Consider the following 20,401-nt stretch of genomic DNA (forward strand, 5'->3'; position numbering starts at 1 on the left):
CTGTCATCAAATTCTATTTACACCTGGAGTCTCTCACATAACTGTAGCAGGTCACTGAACAAGATCTGAAAAGCTTAAAGAGCCACACTCTCAAATGGGGGCTTCAAGATTTCTATGCTGACATCTCACAATACAGAAAATGCCTTCTGTTGGTTTTCAGTACATTCTCAATCCAAAGTCTTCTGGCCCTGTCTTGTAAATCCTAGGCAGAGGCCAGACGTTATGTGCAGATTCTAGGTGGGATCAATCTGACTCTGCATCCTTGGGTGTTACAGCAAACAGAGTACAATCAAAGGAGAGCTCCCCTCATAGAGGCTGCTCTGGCACATTCTAAATAATATGTCTAACTAAAAGAAAAAACTGAGGCAACATGAATATAAGTAGAGAGTTCATCTGGGCCAAGCTTGAAGACTGTAACCTTGGAGCAAAAACACATCTTCCAAAGACTGAACAAATAAGAAATGGAATCCCTGAATAGACCAATAACAAGTGCCAAAATTGAATTGGTCTTAAATGGTCAACCAATCACAAATAGCAAAGAACCAGAGAAATTTACAGATGAATTCTACCAGATATACAAAGAAGAGCTGGTACCACTTCTAATATTATTTCAAAATATTGAGAAAAAGGGACTTCTTTTTCAACTCATTATATAAAAACAGCACCATTCTGACCCCAAAACTGGGAAGAGACACAATAAAAAAAGAAAACTTCAGGCCAATATCCCTGAGGAGCACTCGTGAAAAACCTCAATAAAACACTGGAGAACCGAATCCAGCAGCACATCAAAAAACTTATCCACCTCTATCAAGTCGGCTTCATCCCTGGGATGCAAGGCTGTTTCAACATATGCAAATCAATAAATGTAATCCATCACATAAAGAGAACGAAAGAGAAAAACACATAACTATCTCCAGATGAGTCAGCTTGGGGAGGCGGCGTGCGGGGAGACCCGAGCCCTGCCCGGGGCGGGTCGTGGGGTGGGCGGGCGAACTGCCGGCGAGGGGGCATCTGCTTGCGCGGTGCAGCCTGGCTGCGCCACTGTTGGGGGAGGGGCGGCTGCTGAGGGCGGCGGAGTAGGGGGTTAGAGAAGGTGCCAGCCCCTGCCGAGAGGAGCAGACGCCCCATGGGGAACACGCTGACCTACTGCGTGTCCCCCCAGTACCAGCCTCGAGCTGGGCCGGTGCGTGGGGCCGGAGCTGTACCGCGCAAACCACATCTACGAGGCGGCATCCGGGGATGCGGTGGCGGTAGCGCCCGCTTCTGTGGAGCCTGCCAAGTTGGATTTCGGAGCGGGCGAGGGCCACCACCTGCAGCACATCAGCGACCACGAGATGCCCTAAGATTTAACTTTGGAGTCAAACCCTTCTGACCATCCAAGGGCAAGCACAATTTTCCTGAGCAAATCTCAAACCAATGTGCGAGAAAAGAGGAAGAGCAACCACTTAAATCATCTATCTCTAGGGCAGCTTACTAAAAAGTATAGCTCATGCTCAACAATATTTCTAGATGACAGAACAGTCAGCCAGCCTAACCTTAGAACCACTGTAAAATGTGTGACCTTAGAAATATATTACCACATAAAGAACAGAGATGCAAATAGATCCCTGGATATTTTTGATGAGAGATCACATCCCCTTACACGAGAAAAAGTTCCACAGGAATACTTTAAGCATGATCCTGAGCACAAATTTATTTACAGATTTGTTCGTACTCTTTTTAGTGCTGCACAGCTAACAGCTGAATGTCCAATAGTAACTCTGGTTTACTTAGAAAGGCTTTTAACTTATGCTGATATCAACATTTGCCCCACTAACTGGAAAAGCATTGTTCTGGGAGCCACTCTTCTTGCCTCCAAGGTTTGGGATGATCAGGCTGTATGGAATGTGGACTACTGCCAGATCCTCAAGGACATTACAGTTGAGGACATGAATGAAATGGAAAGGCATTTTTCGGAGCTTCTTCAGTTTAATATTAATGCTCCTGCCGGTGTTTATGCCAAACACTACCGTGACCTTCGCTCCTTAGCAGATGACAACAACCTGAATTTTCTATTTGCTCCTGTTAGCAAAGAAAGAGCACAGAACCTAGCGGCTATTTCTAGATTATGTGAAAACAAAGACTTGTGTGGAGCAGCTATAAGGTCTTTCAGCGCTGATAACTTCATTGGTATTCAGCACTCTAAAGCCATCCTCTCTTAAAGGGAGAAATGAGGGGTTATAATGTCACGGGACCTTCATCTACAAAGACTGGAGAAATACCACCTTTCCTGCTCAAAAAGCAGCAAAATTAGTGTTTTCATCAAAAGGAAAGATCTCAAATTCAAGAGACGCATGGACAACAAGGATCATACTCCATAGAAAAGAATGGGACCTTGTCAATGCAACAAAACACTCTTCTGTCCTTTTTAAAGTAAACAGAGTTACAAAAACCACTCCAAAGTGAAGGCTCCCATCCCACACACAGATATTTGCTTACAATGTGGGCCGATAACTGAACTATGTTAGGTTTTTTAAACAATAGTTTAAAATTTTAGACTTTAAAGACAGTAACCATATAACTTTTATGTTTCTTCCAGTTTTTCTCCCCCTGCTCATTTTGCTGCATATGCCTTCAGAATCAATGCAGTATTACCCTTAAAACAAAGGACTCTAAAGCCACTTAGGAGCAGACTGCAGCATTGTTAGGTATTGAAGCGTTCTTCCTCCCTACTGTTACCATTGAAGCTGCTAGTCATTGGCAGTCATTTTAAACCAAAAAGCTGATGGATAACATTTGTCATTTATATTCTTTGCAAGCATTACTTTTAGCATTTTAGCATGTCTGGGGTCATAAACAGAGGAAGTATCAGTTATTGATATCTACTTCTATTGAGGTCCGTGTTGCATTTCTTGTGAACTATAAATGGTACTTCTCATTTTCTGATAATTTTTATCTTATTAAATAAACGTATTAAAAGATATTTTCATAATGCCAACCAACATGGCGGTTCAGTGACAGTGAAAAAAAAGTAAAGCAGTTTTAAGCTTTAATATAGTTTGGACCCTCCAAGGCACTGCAGCATGAGTATAAATGCTATAAACCTTTGAAAAACATCGTTTGAGAGTTTTGGTTTTTTTTCTTTAGGAGATGGGGGTCTTGCTGTGTTGTCCAGACTGGAGTGTGGTGGCTGTTCAAGGGTGCAGTCATGGTGCACTGCAGCCTAGAACTTCCTGGCTTTGGGCCATCCTCTAGCCTCGGCCACATGAGTGGCTGGGACTGCAGGCGCACCTGGCATTTGTCTCCTGAATGTTAGGCTTTTGATTTTTTGTTTCAGTCACTCTTGAAGTCACTCTTGACTGAAGCAAAAAATTAAAAGCTTTATATTCAAAATTCTCAAAATGAAGCTGGGTGTGGTGGTGCATGCCTGAGGTTCCAGCTACTTGGGTGGCTGGAGGATTGCTTGGGGTCAGGTATTGGAGGCTGCAGTGTATCGTGATGGTGCCTATAGAAATAGCTACTGCACTTCAACCTGGACAACATATCAGGACCCCATCTCTTAGAAAAATGCAAAATTAAATGCAAAAGAAATGCACTGGGCATAGTGATTCATGCCTATAATCTCAGTACTTTGGGAGGCTGAGGTGGGAGGATTACTTGAGTGCAGCAGTTCAAGACCAGTCTAGTCAACAGAGTGAGACCCTGTCTGTAAAAAATAATAATAAATAAAAATAATTAGCTGGATATGGTGGCATGTGTCTGTAGTCCCAGCTACTCTGGAGGCTGAGGTGGGAGTATCACTTGAGCCTGGGGGGTCAAGGCTGCAGTGGGTCATGATCATGCCACTGCACTCCAGCCTGGGTGACATCCAGACCCTGTCTCAAAAGAAGGAAAAGAAAAACATTCAGGCAAGGTTTTATGAAGGTTTGTAGCATTTATACTTCTACAAGTATCAAAGCTTAAAATTACATTAAACCTTTGAAATATCTTGTATCTCCATAAAATGCCCTTCTCTTTTTAAAAGGAGTTACTTGCAGAGCTGTGCTCTATATGCATTGATCACCGAAGTTTCTTTAATGTAAAGGAAGATTTTGAAGAGCAGTGTTAATTAACATGTAATAAAAGGAACTGGACCCTAATGATAGAAGGTGATATGAACAGCTGTTTTATCATCCTACATGTTACCAACCTGTAGGTGTCCCATTAAGTCCTGCTATTTAAGAAATAACTTACATAACCCTTAGGAACACTTACTTCAGGCTTTAAAGGGCAAGGAACAAATAATTTTAGAAGACTGACAATGCCATCTAAATTTGAAAAACTAAAAGGAGATTAGTGTTCTCAATTATGTGAAATCTATTTCTCCTACTTTTTCAAATCTAATCCTAGGAATCTTGCTTATAAACAAAGCATTCCTGGGCCAAGAATACTTCCTCTACTATAGCAATATTTCACATCATATTGTGCTGCAATTTCCATCATTTTTAAAGGACAGAGAAATAAATGATAAATAATGGTATAAAAATATTACAATCTACCACGTCAAAAAAAAATTGTTTATGGAGTTCAGAGCTTGGAGATTCAAGTATTGATAGCTGTTTTATTTTAAAAAGAATGTTACAATTTATGTGGTTTTTATTTCTCATGTTTATATTAAAAGCTAATAAACTTTTAATTAAAAACACATAATTATTTCAATAGAAAAAAAGCCTTTGATAAAATTCAGCATCCCTTCATGTTAAAAACCAATGGAACAGAACAGAGATCTCAGAAATACCACCACACATTTACAACCATCTGACCTTTGACAAACCTGACAAAAGCAATGGGGAAAGGATCTTCTATTAAGTAAATGGTGCTGGGGAAACTGGCTAGCCATATGCAGAAAACTGAAACTGGACCCCTTCCTTACAAAATTATACAAAAATTAACTTCTACAAAAAGTAACTCAAGATGGGTTAAACACTTAAATGTTTAACCATAAAAACCCTAAATGAAAACCTAGGCAATACCATTCAGGACAAAGGCATGGGAAAGACTTCATGACAAAAACACCAAAAGGAATTGCAACAAAAGCCAAAATTTGACAAATGGGATCTAATTAAACTAAAGAGCTTCTGCACTGCAAAAGAAAACTATCGTCAGAATGAAAAGACAACCTACAGAACAGGAGAAAATTTTTGCAATCTACATATCTGACAAAGGTCTAATATCCAGAATTTAGAAGGAACTTATACAAATTTAAAAGAAAAACAACCCCATCAAAAAGTGGGCAAAACATGAACCGATACTTCTCAAAAGAAGACATTTATGTGGCAAACAAACATGAAAAAACACTCAGCTGGGCTCACGCTTGTAATCCCAGCACTTCGGGAGGCCAAGGCAGCTGGATCACCTGAGGTTGGGAGTTCAAGACCAGCCTGGCCAACATGGAGAAACCCGTCTCTACTAAAAATACAAAATTAGCCAGGCGTGGTGGCGCATGCCTGTAATCCCAGCTACTCAGGAGGCTAAGGCAGGAGATTCGCTTGAACCCAGGAGGCGGAGGTTGCAGTCAGCCAAGGTCGCGCCATTGGACTCCAGCCTGGCCAATAAGAGTGAAAGTCCATCTCAAGAAAAAAGAAAAAAAGAAAAACAAAAAAAGGAAAAAGCTCAACATCACTGATCATCAGGGAAATGCAAATCAAAACCACAATGAGATACATCTCACACCAGTCAGAATGGTAATTATTAAAAAGTCACGAAACAGATGCTGGTGAGGCTGTGGAGAAATAGGAACACTTTTACACTGTTGGTGGGAAGGCAAATTAGTCTAACCATTATGGAAGACAGTATGGTCATTCCTCAAGGATCTAGACCAGAATTACCATTTGATCCAGCAATCCCATTACTGGGTATATACTCAAAGGAATATAAACCATTGTACTATAAAGACACATGCACGCTTATATTTATTGCAGCACTATTTACAATAACAAAGACAGGGAACCAACCCAAATGCCCATCAATCATAGACTGGATAAAGAAAATGTGGTACATATATGCCATGGAATACTATGCAGCCATCAAAAGGAATGAGATCATGTCCTCTGCAGGAACATGAATGAAGCTGGAAGCCAGCATCCTCAGCAAACTAACACAGGAACAGAAAACAAAACATTGCATGTTCTCACTCATGAGTGAGAGCTGAACAATGAGAACACATGAACACAGAGAGGGAAACTACACACACCAGGGCCTGTTGAGGGGTGAATGGTGAGGAGACAGAACATAGAGGATGGGTGAATAGGCGCACCAAACCACCATGGCACACATACCTATGTAACAAACCTGCATGTTCTGCAAGTGTATCTCCCTGCTTTTTTAGAAGAAATTTTTTAAAAGAGGAAAAAAATGTTACTCATCACATAAACCAAAACTAAAGACAAAAACCACACAATTATTTCAATAGATGCTAAAAAAGCCTTCAATATAATTTACTATCCTTCATGTTTAAAACCCTCAACAAACTAGGCATTGAAGGTACATACTTCAAAATAATGAGTCATCTTTCACAAACTTACAGCCAAAATACTAAATGGACACAAGTGGGAAGCATTCCTCCTTGAAAACTGGCACAAGACAAGGATGCCTTCCCTCAAAACTCCTGTTCGACATAGAATTGGTACAGTCTCAGCAGAGAAGCTCTTTAAACTGATAAGCAACTTCTGCAAAGTTTCAGGATACTAAATCAGTAGCATCCCTGTACATCAACAACATCCAAGCCAAAAGCCAAATCAGAAACATAATGCCATTCACAATTGCCACACACACACACACACACACACACACACACACACACACACACACATCTAGGAATACAGCTAACCAGGAATGTGAAAGATCTCTATGACAAGATGATCAAATACTGCTTAAAGAAGTGAGAGATGACACAAACAAATGAAAAACCATTTTATGCTCATGGATAGAAAAGATTAGTATCATTAAAATGTCAAAACTACCCAAAGAAATTTACCAACTTAATGCTATTCCTATCAAACTACCAAAAACATTGTTAACAGAACTAAAACTTAACTATTTTAAAATTTATATGGAACTAAAATGAGCCTGAATAGCCAAGGCAATTTTAAGCAAAAAGAACAAAGCTGGAGGCATTACATTACCCCTCTTCAAACTACACTACAGGGCTACGGTAATCAAAGCAGCATAATACTGATACAAAAAGAGATGTATAGAAAAATGCAACACAATAGAGAGCCCAGAAATAATGCCACACACCTCCAACTATCTGATCTTTGACAAAGCTGACAAGAGGAATGAGGAAAGAATTCCCTATTTAATAAATGGTGCTGGAATAAGCTGAGAGTGGTGGCTCACATCTGTAATTCCAGCACTTTGGGAGGCCCAGGTGGGTGGATCACTTGAGGTAAGGAGTGTGACACCAGCCTGGCCAACGTGGTGAAACCCTGTCTCCACTAAAAATACAAAAATTAGCTGGGCGAGGTGGCACATGCTTATAATTCTAGCACTTTGGGAGCCCAAGGCAGGTGGATCACTTGAGATCAGGAGTTTCAGGCCAGCCTGGCCAATACAGCAAAACTTCATCTCTACTAAAAATACAAGAATTAGCAGTGCATGGTGGTACATGTCTGTAGTTCCAGCTACTCAAGAGGCTGAGGCATGAGAAATGCTTCAACCCATGAGGCAGAGGTTGCAGTGAGCCAAGATGTGCCACTGAACTCCAGCCTTAGTCAGAGTGAGACCCTGTCTCAAAAGAAAAAAATAGTCACTAACAGATACTGGCAAGGTTGCAGAGAAAAGGGAATGCTTATACACTGTTGGTGGGAGTGTAAATTAGTTCAACCACTGTGAAAAGCAGTGTGGCGATTCTTCACAGAACTAAAAGCAGAATTACCATCAGACCCAGCAACCTCTTAATTGGGTATATATTTAAAGAAATATAAGTTATTCTACCATAAAGTCACATCCACATGCATGTTCATTTCAGGACTGTTTACAATAACAGACATGGAATAAACCTAAATGCCTATCAATGGTAGCCTAGATTGAAAAAAATATGGTATGGTCAGATGACAGAGCTCATTCTTGTAATCTCAGCACTTTGGGAGGCCAAGGCAGGTGGACTGCCTTAGCTCAAGAGTTCAAGATGAGCCTGGGCAGCATGGCAAAACCCCGTCTCTACAAAAAATAAAAATAATCAGGCAGACATGGTAGTGTGTGCCCGTAGTCCCAGTTACTTAATGGGCTGAGGTAGGAGGACCCCTTGAGCCTTGTAGGTTGAGGCTGAAGTGAGCCACGACTGCACTACTGTACTTCAGCCCTGTGTGACAGAGTGAGACACTGTCTTAAAAAAAAATAAAGAAAAGATTTAATAAAAACAAAATATGGTACACAGGCATCATGGAAGACTATGTGGCCATAAAACAAACACCACCAAGATTAGGATCTCTGCAGCAACACGGATGGTGCTAGAGACCATTAGCCTTAGAAAACTCATGCAGAACACAAAACCAAATGCATGTTATCGTTTGTAAGTAAGAGCTAAATAATAAGGACACATGGACACGAGGAACAGTCATGGGGCCTAGTTGAGAATGGAGGATGAAAGGACAAAGAGGATCAGGAAAAAATACCTGTTTGGTGCTATGCTTAGTACCTCAGTGACAAAATAATCTACGCCAAACCCCCATGACACAATTTTACCCATATAACAACCCTGCACATGTACACCTGTAGAAAAAGAAACCTCATGGGTGGGGAAGAATACAATGTAACTGGATTGTTTGTTCTACAGATAGTGGCCCAGGTGGTGCTGTACTCTGATTTATTTCTGGGTCCATGCAGGCAGAGAAGATTATGAATAGGTGGTCCAGGACCCTAAGTTGGTGGAGAAAACAGGTTGCTGCTGCAGATTCATTGTCTGGGGGTTGGGATATGCCAGGAGACTTGTAGACACTTTTGTGGGTTTTTGGCAAGAAATACTAGGATCCACAATGCTGTGGTGAAATTCCCAAGGGTGATGACTAGTCCTGGTAGGGGTGTGGACATGTCAATGTCTAGTGGGTATGTTTGTGAGTGGGTCAGAATCCTGTGGTGATAGCTGTGGAACAAGGGCGTCTGTCATCAGAGTTCCTTTCCTCTAAGTTTTCATCCTGTCTTACCCTAGGAGATCTGGAATCACATGACAATGAAAGGCTCTGTTCTCCTCTGTCTAAAGGAGAACAGAGCCTCCCACTCCAAGACACCAAGAGTTCCATTCCAGGCCAGGTCTCCATGGTATCTTTTTTCTACCACCAAAACTGCAGAGTTTGCTGAACACCAAGCAATTCTCTAGCACCAACTCAATGTCTAACATTTGAATTCTGACACCACGCAGAGTCAGCAAAGACCCTGATTCAGGGCTTAGTCACATAACATTGCCCTCTTTGCAGCTGCCAGTCACAAACCCCATAGGCCCATCTATGCTTCTGAGCTACTGTTTAAAAACTGAGGACTCCTGCGACCTTCCTCAAGTTCAATAAGTTGATGGAGCTACTCACAGAACTCAGCAAAACACTGCAGCTATGTTTACCGATTATAAAAGATACAACCCAGGAAAAATCAAACAGAAGAAATGCATAGAACAAAAAGAAGATGTGGGGAAAGATGAAACATATAGATAACCCTGGTAAATAGCTGTGATAAATAAAATTTTTCATCCTTTGTGTTCTCCAGGAACAGTTTATGGAAAGAAACACTCTTCCATTAGGATTTACATGGTGCTCTCTTTTCTTTTTTATCACATAGCTACAGGCTATTGACTAGAGCAACTCAATTTTGAATAGGGGCTGAGTAAAATAAGGCTGCAACCACTGGGCTACATTCCCAGATGGTTAGGCATTCTAAGTCACGAGATGAGACTGGAGGTCAGCACAAGATACAGGTCATAAACAGCTGGCTGATAAAACAGCTTGCAGTAAAGAAGTGGGATAAAACCCACCAAAACCAAGATGGTGATGAGAGTGTACTCTGGTCATCCTCACTGCTACACTCCCACCAGTGCCATGACAGTTTACAAATGCCATAGCAACATCAGGAAGTAACACCATAATGGTCTAAACAGGAGAGGCATAAATATTCCACCCCTTGTTTACCATAAAATTAAGAAATAACCATAAAAATGGGCAACCAGCCTATGGAGAAAGCCATTCTCTTATGTCTTCACTTTCTTGATAAATTTACAGGCCAGGGGCAGTGGCTCACACCTGTAATCCCAGCACTTTGGGAGGCCAAGACAGGTGGATCACCTGAGGTTGGGAGTTTGAGACCAGCCTGACCAACATGGAGAAACCCCGTCTCTACTAAAAATATAAAATTAGCTGGGCATGGTGGCGCACACCTGTAATCCCAGCTACTCTGGAGGCTGAGGCAGGAGAATTGCTTGAACCCAGGAGGCAGAGGTTGCAGTGAGCTGAGATCGCGCCATTGTACTCTAGCCTGGGCAACAAGAGCAAAACTCTCTCAAAAAAAATAAATTTGCTCTCACTTTATGGACTCACCCCGAATCCTTTCTTAAGATCCAGGAACCCCCTCTTGGGGTATGGGTCAGGACTTCTTTCCGGTAACATTTTTCTGGCAACTACAAAGGGACTATGTTGAAGAGACCTCTGACCCAAAGGAAAACCATCTGTGCGCACTAATGGCTGAACCTGAGTGAGTAGGGTGCATAAACCTGGGTAAAGGATGGGATTGGGTTAGGGGCTCAACTTGGGGGAGTTACAGTCTCTCCTAAGACAGAGTGGGTTAAAGTCTCCTCTTAATAAAAGGCAAGGATGCTTGACTGAACTTGGATTCGGGCCCAACTTAGGAAGGTTATAGGCCTTCCTAAGATTTAGAAGGTTAGACACCTCTCTCAGTAAAGTCCCTCTCAGCTAAGAATTGGTTTGGTACTATGGGATGTTAATTGCTATTCTTTTTTGATTAAGCTGTCTTGTACTCTTTGCTGGTAGCATTTGCTGGTAGAATTAGGCATCTATAGGACCATGGAACACAGGGAGCTTTTTCCTCTCCAAAAGGAAAAACTTGAGAGCTGACAGGATTGCTGGTGGAAATAATCCTTTTCCTACTGACAAGCAGCCACATGAACTTCTCATTGTTGCTGCAATTGGTGGGTCTTTCTCTGGCCTCCCTGAGCAATTTGCCTTCCCTACCCTGCCAAAGGCAATGCCTTTTTCTCTCCTTTCCCTTTATTATCTTTTCTATTACTCATGATGACTGTCTTGCCCAGAGGCCACAAGTTCAAACTACTGATTGGAGGTTGAATTAATGATAACAGGGCCCAACCCGGGCCAAGTTTAAGGTGTGCCAGTTTGATATTGATTGCTAAGTAGAGAGGCAATCAATATCAAAAAATATGTGTTTTGTCACACATATTTTGCTCTGGCCAAAATGAAAAAAGATAATTTTCCTTTGTGTGTGGCTTGGCCCCCACTGCTGTGGTGCAGCCAGCCATGTCACTAGGGCCACTCAGGGAAAAGGAACCCAGAAGCTTGGCATGCTGGCAGAAGGGTACAAATTTCTTAGCAATCAAAATTCTGGCCTCTCTCTATATATGCAAACTGACTGAATGAATGGCAAAAGTCACTGTTTATCTCCTCTGTAAAGTTTTAATTGGAAAATGCATTTGTGATACTAGTCAAGATGTAACAAATCTGTTGTACTTTGTGCTATGTCTTTCTGTATTGTTCTGTCATTAAGAGGGGGTACCTCAGGATAGAATGCTGGCCTAGGACCTCATAGGTTGAAGATGGCCCAGCAAGCTGGTCAGTCACGTCCTTGGAAGCTTGACGTTGTAACCATGTGACAGTACTTTCTCTTGGTCTCCACCATCACAGTGGTGGCCCAGGTTCAGGGCTCCATTTCCAACTTAGGGAATGAGGACTTTCTTGTTTGATATTTCATTTGTAGATTCTCTTTCTCTCTAGGAACCCTCTTAATTTCTCCTTTCTCAGGATACCTGTGAAGCTGCTTTTGGTAAAGTTCAAAAGCCAGAGATATTGGCCGTTTGACCTGACTGAAGTCTGGTAATACGAAATTTAAAAGAGCACTGTGCTTAGAAGTCAGCCTTAATTAAAAGCAGATATTCAAGCTCTTAACCGCCTGTCGGGGGAGGAGAGCATGGCAAGATGGGATGGCTGAGGGGGTTGTGGGGACTGCTGGAACTGTTGAGCATTCTGATTATATTGTGGATTACACAAACCTGCAGATATGTTAGAATCATAAAACTGTACGCCCCCCAAAAGTCCATTTTTTACCGCATGATAATTATGCAGTAAAACATCAAAAAGATTGAATATCTTCCATTTTATTGTGTTTGACCTAACATTCCTTGGGAAAAACAGAGGAGGTATCACAGACCCTGTTTGGGAAACACCCCTTTCTCCTCATCAAACCCCAGGAATTGAAAGTGGATAGATCTCTCTCAACATCTGAGTTTCTGTTCTGTTTTGCATTCATTATCTCACATTTTTTACTTTTGGGGTTATCAGAAATTATTTCACATATGAAAGAACTTTGGTATGTAATAACTGGGAAAGAAATATGCTTTTGAGGATGGCTAATAGCAGTTATGGGGAAATAGCTCTTCACGTTTGGATAATAGAAACATACCCTCGACCACATAAAAAGTATGGGGATGTCCCCACACCCAAGTGAGAAATAAGATTTCCATGAGAATGAACTGATTCTTTTTTGGATCCATGATCTGATTTTAAAATGGAACCCTCAGTTTTACAGGATCTGTTTTGCCTTCCAGCTGTGTTTACTTTTTAGGCTGTAAGAACTACATGTTTTCCCGGCCCTGGGATCCACTCTGAAGCTAGTAATTCAATTAAGAAACTGACAAAGGAAAAACCTTACAACTACTGAATCTTTTGTCTGTATATTTCTGTGTTGTGTGTGTGAGATACAAAAGAGCTCTGATTAATTGGTTTAAAAATAATAAGAACTTAAATATTTTGTCAGAAAAGTAAAAAGTGTAATGCCTTTTAGTACATGTGACAAGTAATCTTTTGGGAATTAAGCAGTTTTAAAGATTACTGGAAAAATGTCTTCAAAATATAATTTGATCAAAATTATACAGGTCAGATACTAGGTTTACCAAATACTTTAAGGTCATAAACTGCTTCTTTGACTTTTAAAAATTGTTCAATTTTCCTATCTTGAAGCCATTAGATTCTAAATAAGGCCTGGGGACATATGGAATTAGTCATGCCCCCTAACTATACAAAGAAGGTTATAAAGAAAAAAGGTTATGTATTTAAAAAAAAATCTTGTATAGAAAACTATTTTCCTAAAATAAAATGACTGGTTGTTTAAAAAGAGGGATGTTTAGAACAAATCAGAAAGTCCAAACGTATTGTAGATAGTCTGTATAAGAAATGAAAACATTCATGAAAGGGATTTTATACAAGAAATGTTGTATGATTTAAAGGTGATTAGACCTTCTGAATACTTCATAAAATGCCACTAAGACTCTTACTGTACAACCTGCCAGCTTGACAGCTAGGTAAGGCCTGGGGCACATGGAATTAGCTACACCCTCTAACTATTAATACACTGGAAAGAGTCAGACCTTATCTACACTTGTGCCTGGGTCCTAAACTCCACACCTAGTACATAACTAAAATCCCTTACTTATCAAGGTTTTCACCATAGGTAAAAATTACTAAGAATTAACATTGTAACATGTAATTGTGACTACTATAAAACAATTTTACATGCAAGGTATGCAAAGAAAATGAAATGTGTTTTTGATAAAAAGTTTACAAAAAATAGAAATGTAGATTGTCTAGATTAAAAGGTTGTTTCAAATTAGATAGGATAAAACTGAAAGTTTTAACAAATTGTGGATAAGTTTTGAACATTTAATTGTAAAAGAGATACTGTGAGCGTACTGACTAAAGTTAAAGGGGTATTATCCAGTTTTAACATATATTGAACACTGAGATAAAAATGACAACGTTCTCTTAAAGCACTGATCAACTCTTTAACCACAAAAAAATCTCTAAATAGTTATAAAAGTTTTATGAGAATATTACCTTATGGTCAAACATTAAAACTGGATAAATTTGTCTAAAGATTCATTAAGGCCAGGTGCAGTGGCTCACATCTGTACTCCCAGCACTTTCGGAGGCTGAGGCAGGTGGATCACGAGGTCAGGAGTTCAAGACCAGCCTGGCCAAGTTGGTGAAACCCCGTCTCTACTAAAAGTACAAAAATTAGCCAGGCACAGTGGCAGGCACCTGTAATCCCAGCTACTTGGGAGGCTAAGGAAGGAGAATCACTTGAACGTGGGTGGCAGAGGTTGCAGTGAGCCGAGATCAAGCCATTGGGTTTGACATCACTAATACACACAAATATAATGGTGAAATTTGGATTATTTAGTATCAAAATCATACAGGAAACATTGTCAAATGTGAAATCATGCTTTACTCTTTCTGGACTATATTTGTATAAATATGCTATTGGTATGTGTTTCAAAATTATAGGGCTGGGCAACACGGCTGATGTCTGTAATCCCAGCACTTTGGGATGCCGAGATGGGCGGATCGCTTGAGGTCAAGAGTTCAAGACCAGCCTGGCCAACATGGTGAAATCCCCATGTCTACTAAAAATACAAAAACTACCAGGCATGGTAGCATGCACCTATAATCCTAGCTGCTCAGGAGGCTGAGGCAGGAGAATCACTGGAACCCAGGAGGCAGAGGTTGCAGTGAGCCAAGATTGCACCACTGCACTCCAGCCTGAGCAAAAGAGTGAGACTCCATCTCAAAAAAAAAAAAAAAAAGAAATTGCTATAATTCTAATATGACTAAGCGTATGTTATTAATAATTACACTTTGGGAGGCTGAGGCTAGTAAGTCACCTGAGGTCAGGAGTTCAAGACCAGCCTGTCCAACATGGTGGACCTGTATTCCCAGCTACTTGGGAGGCTGAGGCAAAGGAATCGCTTGAACCTGGGAGGCAAAGGTTGCAGTGAGCTGAGATTGTGCCACTGCACTTCAGCCTGACGACAGAATGAGACTCCATCCTGGGGGGAGAAAAAAATCAGCTAAATTTGTCTTCAGTGGTCTAAATAAAATTTTACATGGGCTCCTGAACTTTGAGCTACCCTCAATCTGAGCCAACTTACAACTCCATTCTATGTCCCTCCTAAGAACACGCTGACTTCAGGGTAAAACATTCTCTGATCTGAAATCTAACCTTTTCAATCTCCAACTGCCATTCCCTTCCCACCTTCTCTCTCATCTTGTTTGCTCCACTGTATGAAAGAAAGCCCTTGTCTGCCTAAACTTGGCAATTCTTAAAGTTTTTATAGTTGGTATTCCTCCTGTTCCAAAACTTTTTTGGAATTCAAATTTTTTTAATAAATCCAACTTGGTTATATATTACAAAGTCTAGAAACTGCCTTAAAACAATAACAACTTCATCATCAGTGAGACCCTCCCACTCCCCTTTTATGTTAACCTTAACTGCATCTGCCTGTGGGCCCCCAGCTTTCCAGGACTCTGTAGCTTCTCTCAGCAGAAAGCCTTCTTCCATGGCTGCAGTGAGAAGGCTGGGACATCTGCAGGAGAGACTCCCCAGAAAAAACTAACAGGGCCATTAATAAATTCCTTCTGCAGGCTCAATATTAGCCTTAGCTCTGAGTCATTGGGACCAAGCTCTAATTACCATGTTAAGAGTTATTCACTTGGTTGTTGAAATTAAGTGTCTGAAAAATCCAGCAAAATTATTCAAACAGTGTTCATATAAGGGAAGGAAGTTTTAAGGTGCTTACATTTTATACCTCAATAAGAAAAGCAAAAGTATCAGGCCAGGTGTGGTGGCTCATGCTTGTAATCCCAGCACTTCGGGAGGCCAAGGCGGGTGGATCACGAGGTTAGGAGTTTGAGACCAGCCTGACCAACATAGTGAAACCCCATCTCTACTAAAAGTACAAAAAAGGCCGGGCATAGTGGTGCGCCTCTAATCCCAGCTACTCAGGAGGCTGAGATAGGAGAATCACTTGAACCTGGGAGGCGGAGGTTGCAGTGAGCCAAGATGGTGCCATTGCACTCCAAGCCTGGGTGACAGAACCAGACTCCGTGTGAAAAAAACAAACAAACAAACAAAAAAATACAAAGCAAAAGTATCTATTTCTTCCAGACAATAAATGTATTACTTTATTAATTCCATTTAAAATTATTTTGTAAGCAATGAGTCATATGGGAGCACTTCTAGACAGTACCAAGTTTCATCTCATAAAATTTAGCATGAAACTCAAAAATCAATGTAACAGGATCTGAACACAGATATTCACTGTCACAAATTTACCCTGAAAAAAAAGAAACTGATGTTTTAATGAATCTATGTAACTCACCAATTATCCACCACATTTTCTTGTGGAAATGTATTCATTTTCTACAGCTAAAATGGAGAGATTTTGCCTGGGAGTAGCATTCTAAAAGCTAAGCCTTGAAATTCTGTTTGAAATCACCCAGCCATAAAAAAAAAAACACACCTGAGAAAATTCCTAACTCACTCTGGGAAAAAAGGTAAATGAGAATTTTTAACAAATTTTTAACAAATGAAATATATGATCAGATTTTTTTTCTGAAACCCATCTCTTTTATGACCTTTGTAAATATTTTTCTACCTTTCAAGCCCTACTAATATAATGCAATTTACAGCTAAAAAACTAGGTCTAATTAAGTGAGAAATATCTTCAAGGTGATAAACCCAGGTACTGGCAGTACTGATTAAATAATAGATGTGTCTGACTCATGTTTCAAGTCAGGTCATTCAATCACTGGAGAGATTCTTCCACCCACTCCTGCTCACTTATGTGCTCAAGAACCACCCACTCAGAAGACACTGCATTATGCCCCAGTGACTGCCCCAGGTGCCTTTTACTTTGCAAGCTCTTACACCATCTCACTGGGGTCAGTTCCCTTGATGTTGTTTGTCTTTTGGAATACTTTTTGGTAACAAAATTGTCACTTTTTTTCCCAAAATTTTCCTTTATATTTATTTCACTATTTTTCTGCCCCCCTTAGATGATCCAGGGAGCAGAAATTATTTTTATGTTTTCCCCTCAATACCAGCATCTGATTGGCTGACCAGCAACATGTCTCCAAGAAATGAAAGCTGGGTTGGGTGAAGACAATTTTAATGTCTCAAGGGGTTACCTTTTCAAAATAAGACTGCACCAGAAGACTCCTCTCAGCCTCAGGGCATCCACTTGCTCCCTTGAGAGGGCACATTCCATACCTCAGGTCATCCTACGGGAGAAAATAAACCAGAAGCTGACATTCACTAGGCACTTTAGCTCACAGAACCATGGCGGATATCTTGGTTTATCCACAGATAGTACTGAAACCCAGGACCAGGAAAAAACTAAAGGGTGGCTGAGGACACATCCCCCCACAGATTTTTCCAAACCAAAACCTTGACCCAAAAACATTCTGATAAGATCTCTGTGCCTAGAGAAGGTAAAGGGAAAAGAGACACAGAGATTTTATACAATACAGTGTCGGAGAATGTCTTTGTTGCCTTTTCATGGGAAATATTTACAAACGGATAACACATCTTCTTAAAAGTGCCATTTAATGTTTCGTCAGAAACAATTAATTAAAATATGGTATAAACAAGTACACTAAAGGACAAATAGGTGATAATGTGAATTAGGGAGGAAAAGTTGGCATTTGGGAATGCCAGAAGAAATTGGAAATTTAGTATCTTACTGCAAGCCAGAGTGAGGCTGGAGAAATGGGGGATGGGGGTTAGACTTAAGAACCTGCTTGGGACACAGGTGAAAAACGCAGCAGAAAATCAGTTCCCCGTGGAGTGTGAAAATAATTAAGTGACAGGCAATTAGACTGAGGTGTCTCTAGTCCCTGGGTTCCTACTTAAAAAAAAAAATCTAACTCAGGTGCATTTTTTTTTTTAATTACTACATTCAGAGAAAATGTAGGCTTAAACAACTATAAACTTAATTAACCTCTGATTACACAACCAGGAAATCTTCACCTATATTGTACAAATTAAGAAACTACGTTACTGTGACTAACCAATTACTAAATTTAGTTTTCTTCATCATGCATTTTATAAATGACTTTCCTTCAAGCCTCTCCCATAGACAACAAACTACAAACCATAGCTGGATACTCTATGATTCTTGAATCACTGTTTGATTAAATTCTTTAGGCCAGGCGTGGTGGCTCACGCCTGTAATCCCAGCACTTTAGGAGGCCAAGGCGGGCGGATCACGAGGTCAGGAGTTCTAGACCAGCCTGGCCAACGAGGTGAAACCTACTAAAAATACAAAAAAATTGGGCCGGCCCAGTGACAGGCGCCTGTAATCTCAGCTACTCAGGAGGCTGAGCGAGGAGAATCTCCACAACCCGGGAGGGGAGGTTGCAGTGAGGGGAGATCGCGCCACTGAACCCTAGCCTGGGCGACAGAGCGACTCCGTCTCAAAAAACAAAACAAAAAAAAAAATCTTTAATATTTGTGCAGTGACTCCCATACATTTTTAATAGGAGAAAAGAGGAACTGGGAAAGCCACCGACCAAAGCTCTTCCCATTCATGAACCCGCACCCCGAGTCAGGATTTTCCCCTGATGACCCTCCCGTGGTCCCTGCACAATCTGAGAGAGACGCGGCGCTGCGGGTGCAGAGCTGCCAAGAGAGGGCTCCAGGCCAGGGCACAGTCACTACGGCAGGGAAGAGAGGACGCCTGGGGTCGCAGCTGTCAGCGCAGCCGCCATCTTATGGCTGAAGGGGACGGAGGCCGAGCTGGGCAAGGAAAACTCGGGTCGCAGATTGTGAAGCTGACTGCGGAGAGACCCGAGTCCCGCCACAGCTACTTCCCACCAGTTCCAACCAGCCCCTTCGCCGTCTCTCGGGATGTCGGATCGGGCACTCTCACCATTTCTAGGCTTCTAGGGGGTCCTGGCGTCTTAGCTGTGGATCTCCCAATATCTGCAGGTCACAGGGCCACAAAGGCTGGGCCCCTAGGAGCAGAAGACACAGAGAAGTGAGGATAAAACCTGGAGCTCCGGCTACAGCGAGAGACAAAGGCCCCGCCAAACCCGGAAGCCGTCCAGTCCGCTCCAGCTGCATGCCTGATTGGACGGTTTCCAGCCCGGCGTCCCTGGTTGGATAATGCTTAAATCCCCGCCCCGTCAGGCTTTGAGTGACAGAAGATGTGATCAGATGCTGGGCTCAATGAAGAAAGAGTGACAGCCTAGGCTGCCCCCTCTTCTGACAGGGCTTCCTGCCTCAGCTGAGCCACGCCCATCCCAGAGAGTATTTGCCTTTAAATTTGTGTATAAGATCATATGCATAAATAAATAATACATGATATAGCTATACACAAATGAAAAGACTATAACAATTATTTTAAAATTTCAGCTTTTATGACGTTCCTGGCGTCTGGCCCTTTGAGCAGGCAGCCTGAGATTTTAGAAAAGAGAAAATCATCTAAAATGAATGTAGGGCATACGTGGATTTTAAATTTTCTAGTAGCCAAACTTTAAAAGGAGGCAAGTTGAAGTGATTGTTAACAATGTAATTAATCCATTATATTCAAAATATTATCGTTTTAATGTGTGAGAAATATGTAATTATTGATGAAGTATATAAATATTTGAAACTAAATCTTTGAAACTGAATTTGTATTTTACCTTTCTAGCATATCGCATTTCAGACCAGGCACATTGTAGGAGGAACCCAGTAGCCACACATGGACAATAGCTGTCACATTGAAGTGCAGCTCTGATGTCAGCGGTGTGAAGGGCCTGAACATCTCTTTTCTGCCAGAGTGAAAGAAGAGACTCTCCCTACAAACATCTCTCTTTGGTTCCTAGGGTAGACCAGATAGTGCCCATAGAAAGAGCTGAGGGCAGTAGGAATAAAATAGCCCCAGGTAAGCAACTGCTGGCCACCTGTTGCCCACTTTTCTTTTAGAGACCAGATAGTGAACAAAGGATGATGGGGCCGCAGGAGAAAAAACAACTATGTCTTTAGTTCTGTCCACACACTTGAACTCCAGTATTTAGAGATGGAGAAAATAAATTAAAAACAAACATAGTTTGCTATATGGTCTTGGCCCTAATGGTCAGGCTGTGTTTATCTGTTTTCTCCTGTGGTGTGGGGGACTATGTGAGTCTAAGCACCAATTACATGCATACATGTCTACAAGTATTTCTGCATTACCCAAAATTCTCTTAAAAAACATTGAACTTTAAATCAGGGGAAGAAATCAGTACCTAGAGGGTGCCCACTGTTAGAAGCCAACTCTTAGTCAACCTGTCACTGAATCCTGGCCTCCTATCTGCACTGGGTGCATGTATTAGTTAGCTATTGCAGCATAAGA

General features: G+C 41.3%; 1 protein-coding gene and 1 pseudogene across 1 annotated transcript in view; one reads left to right on the forward strand and one right to left on the reverse strand.

Annotated features, from left to right (window-relative positions):
- Positions 1 to 18,976, reverse strand: part of LOC100446243 (zinc finger protein 100) — a 43,745-nt gene extending 24,769 nt beyond the window's left edge. The window contains 2 exon segments of the mRNA XM_054540030.2: positions 17,211 to 17,303; positions 18,953 to 18,976. Of these exon segments, the coding sequence (XP_054396005.2) occupies positions 17,211 to 17,303; positions 18,953 to 18,955 (96 nt within the window). The 5' untranslated portion in view covers positions 18,956 to 18,976.
- On the forward strand, positions 1,127 to 2,494 carry LOC100938557 (cyclin-Y-like protein 1; annotated as a pseudogene).
- Positions 18,977 to 20,401: the final 1,425 nt, after the last annotated feature.

The sequence above is a fragment of the Pongo abelii genome, chromosome 20 (assembly GCF_028885655.2).
Source record: "Pongo abelii isolate AG06213 chromosome 20, NHGRI_mPonAbe1-v2.0_pri, whole genome shotgun sequence".
Lineage (NCBI taxonomy): Eukaryota > Metazoa > Chordata > Mammalia > Primates > Hominidae > Pongo > Pongo abelii.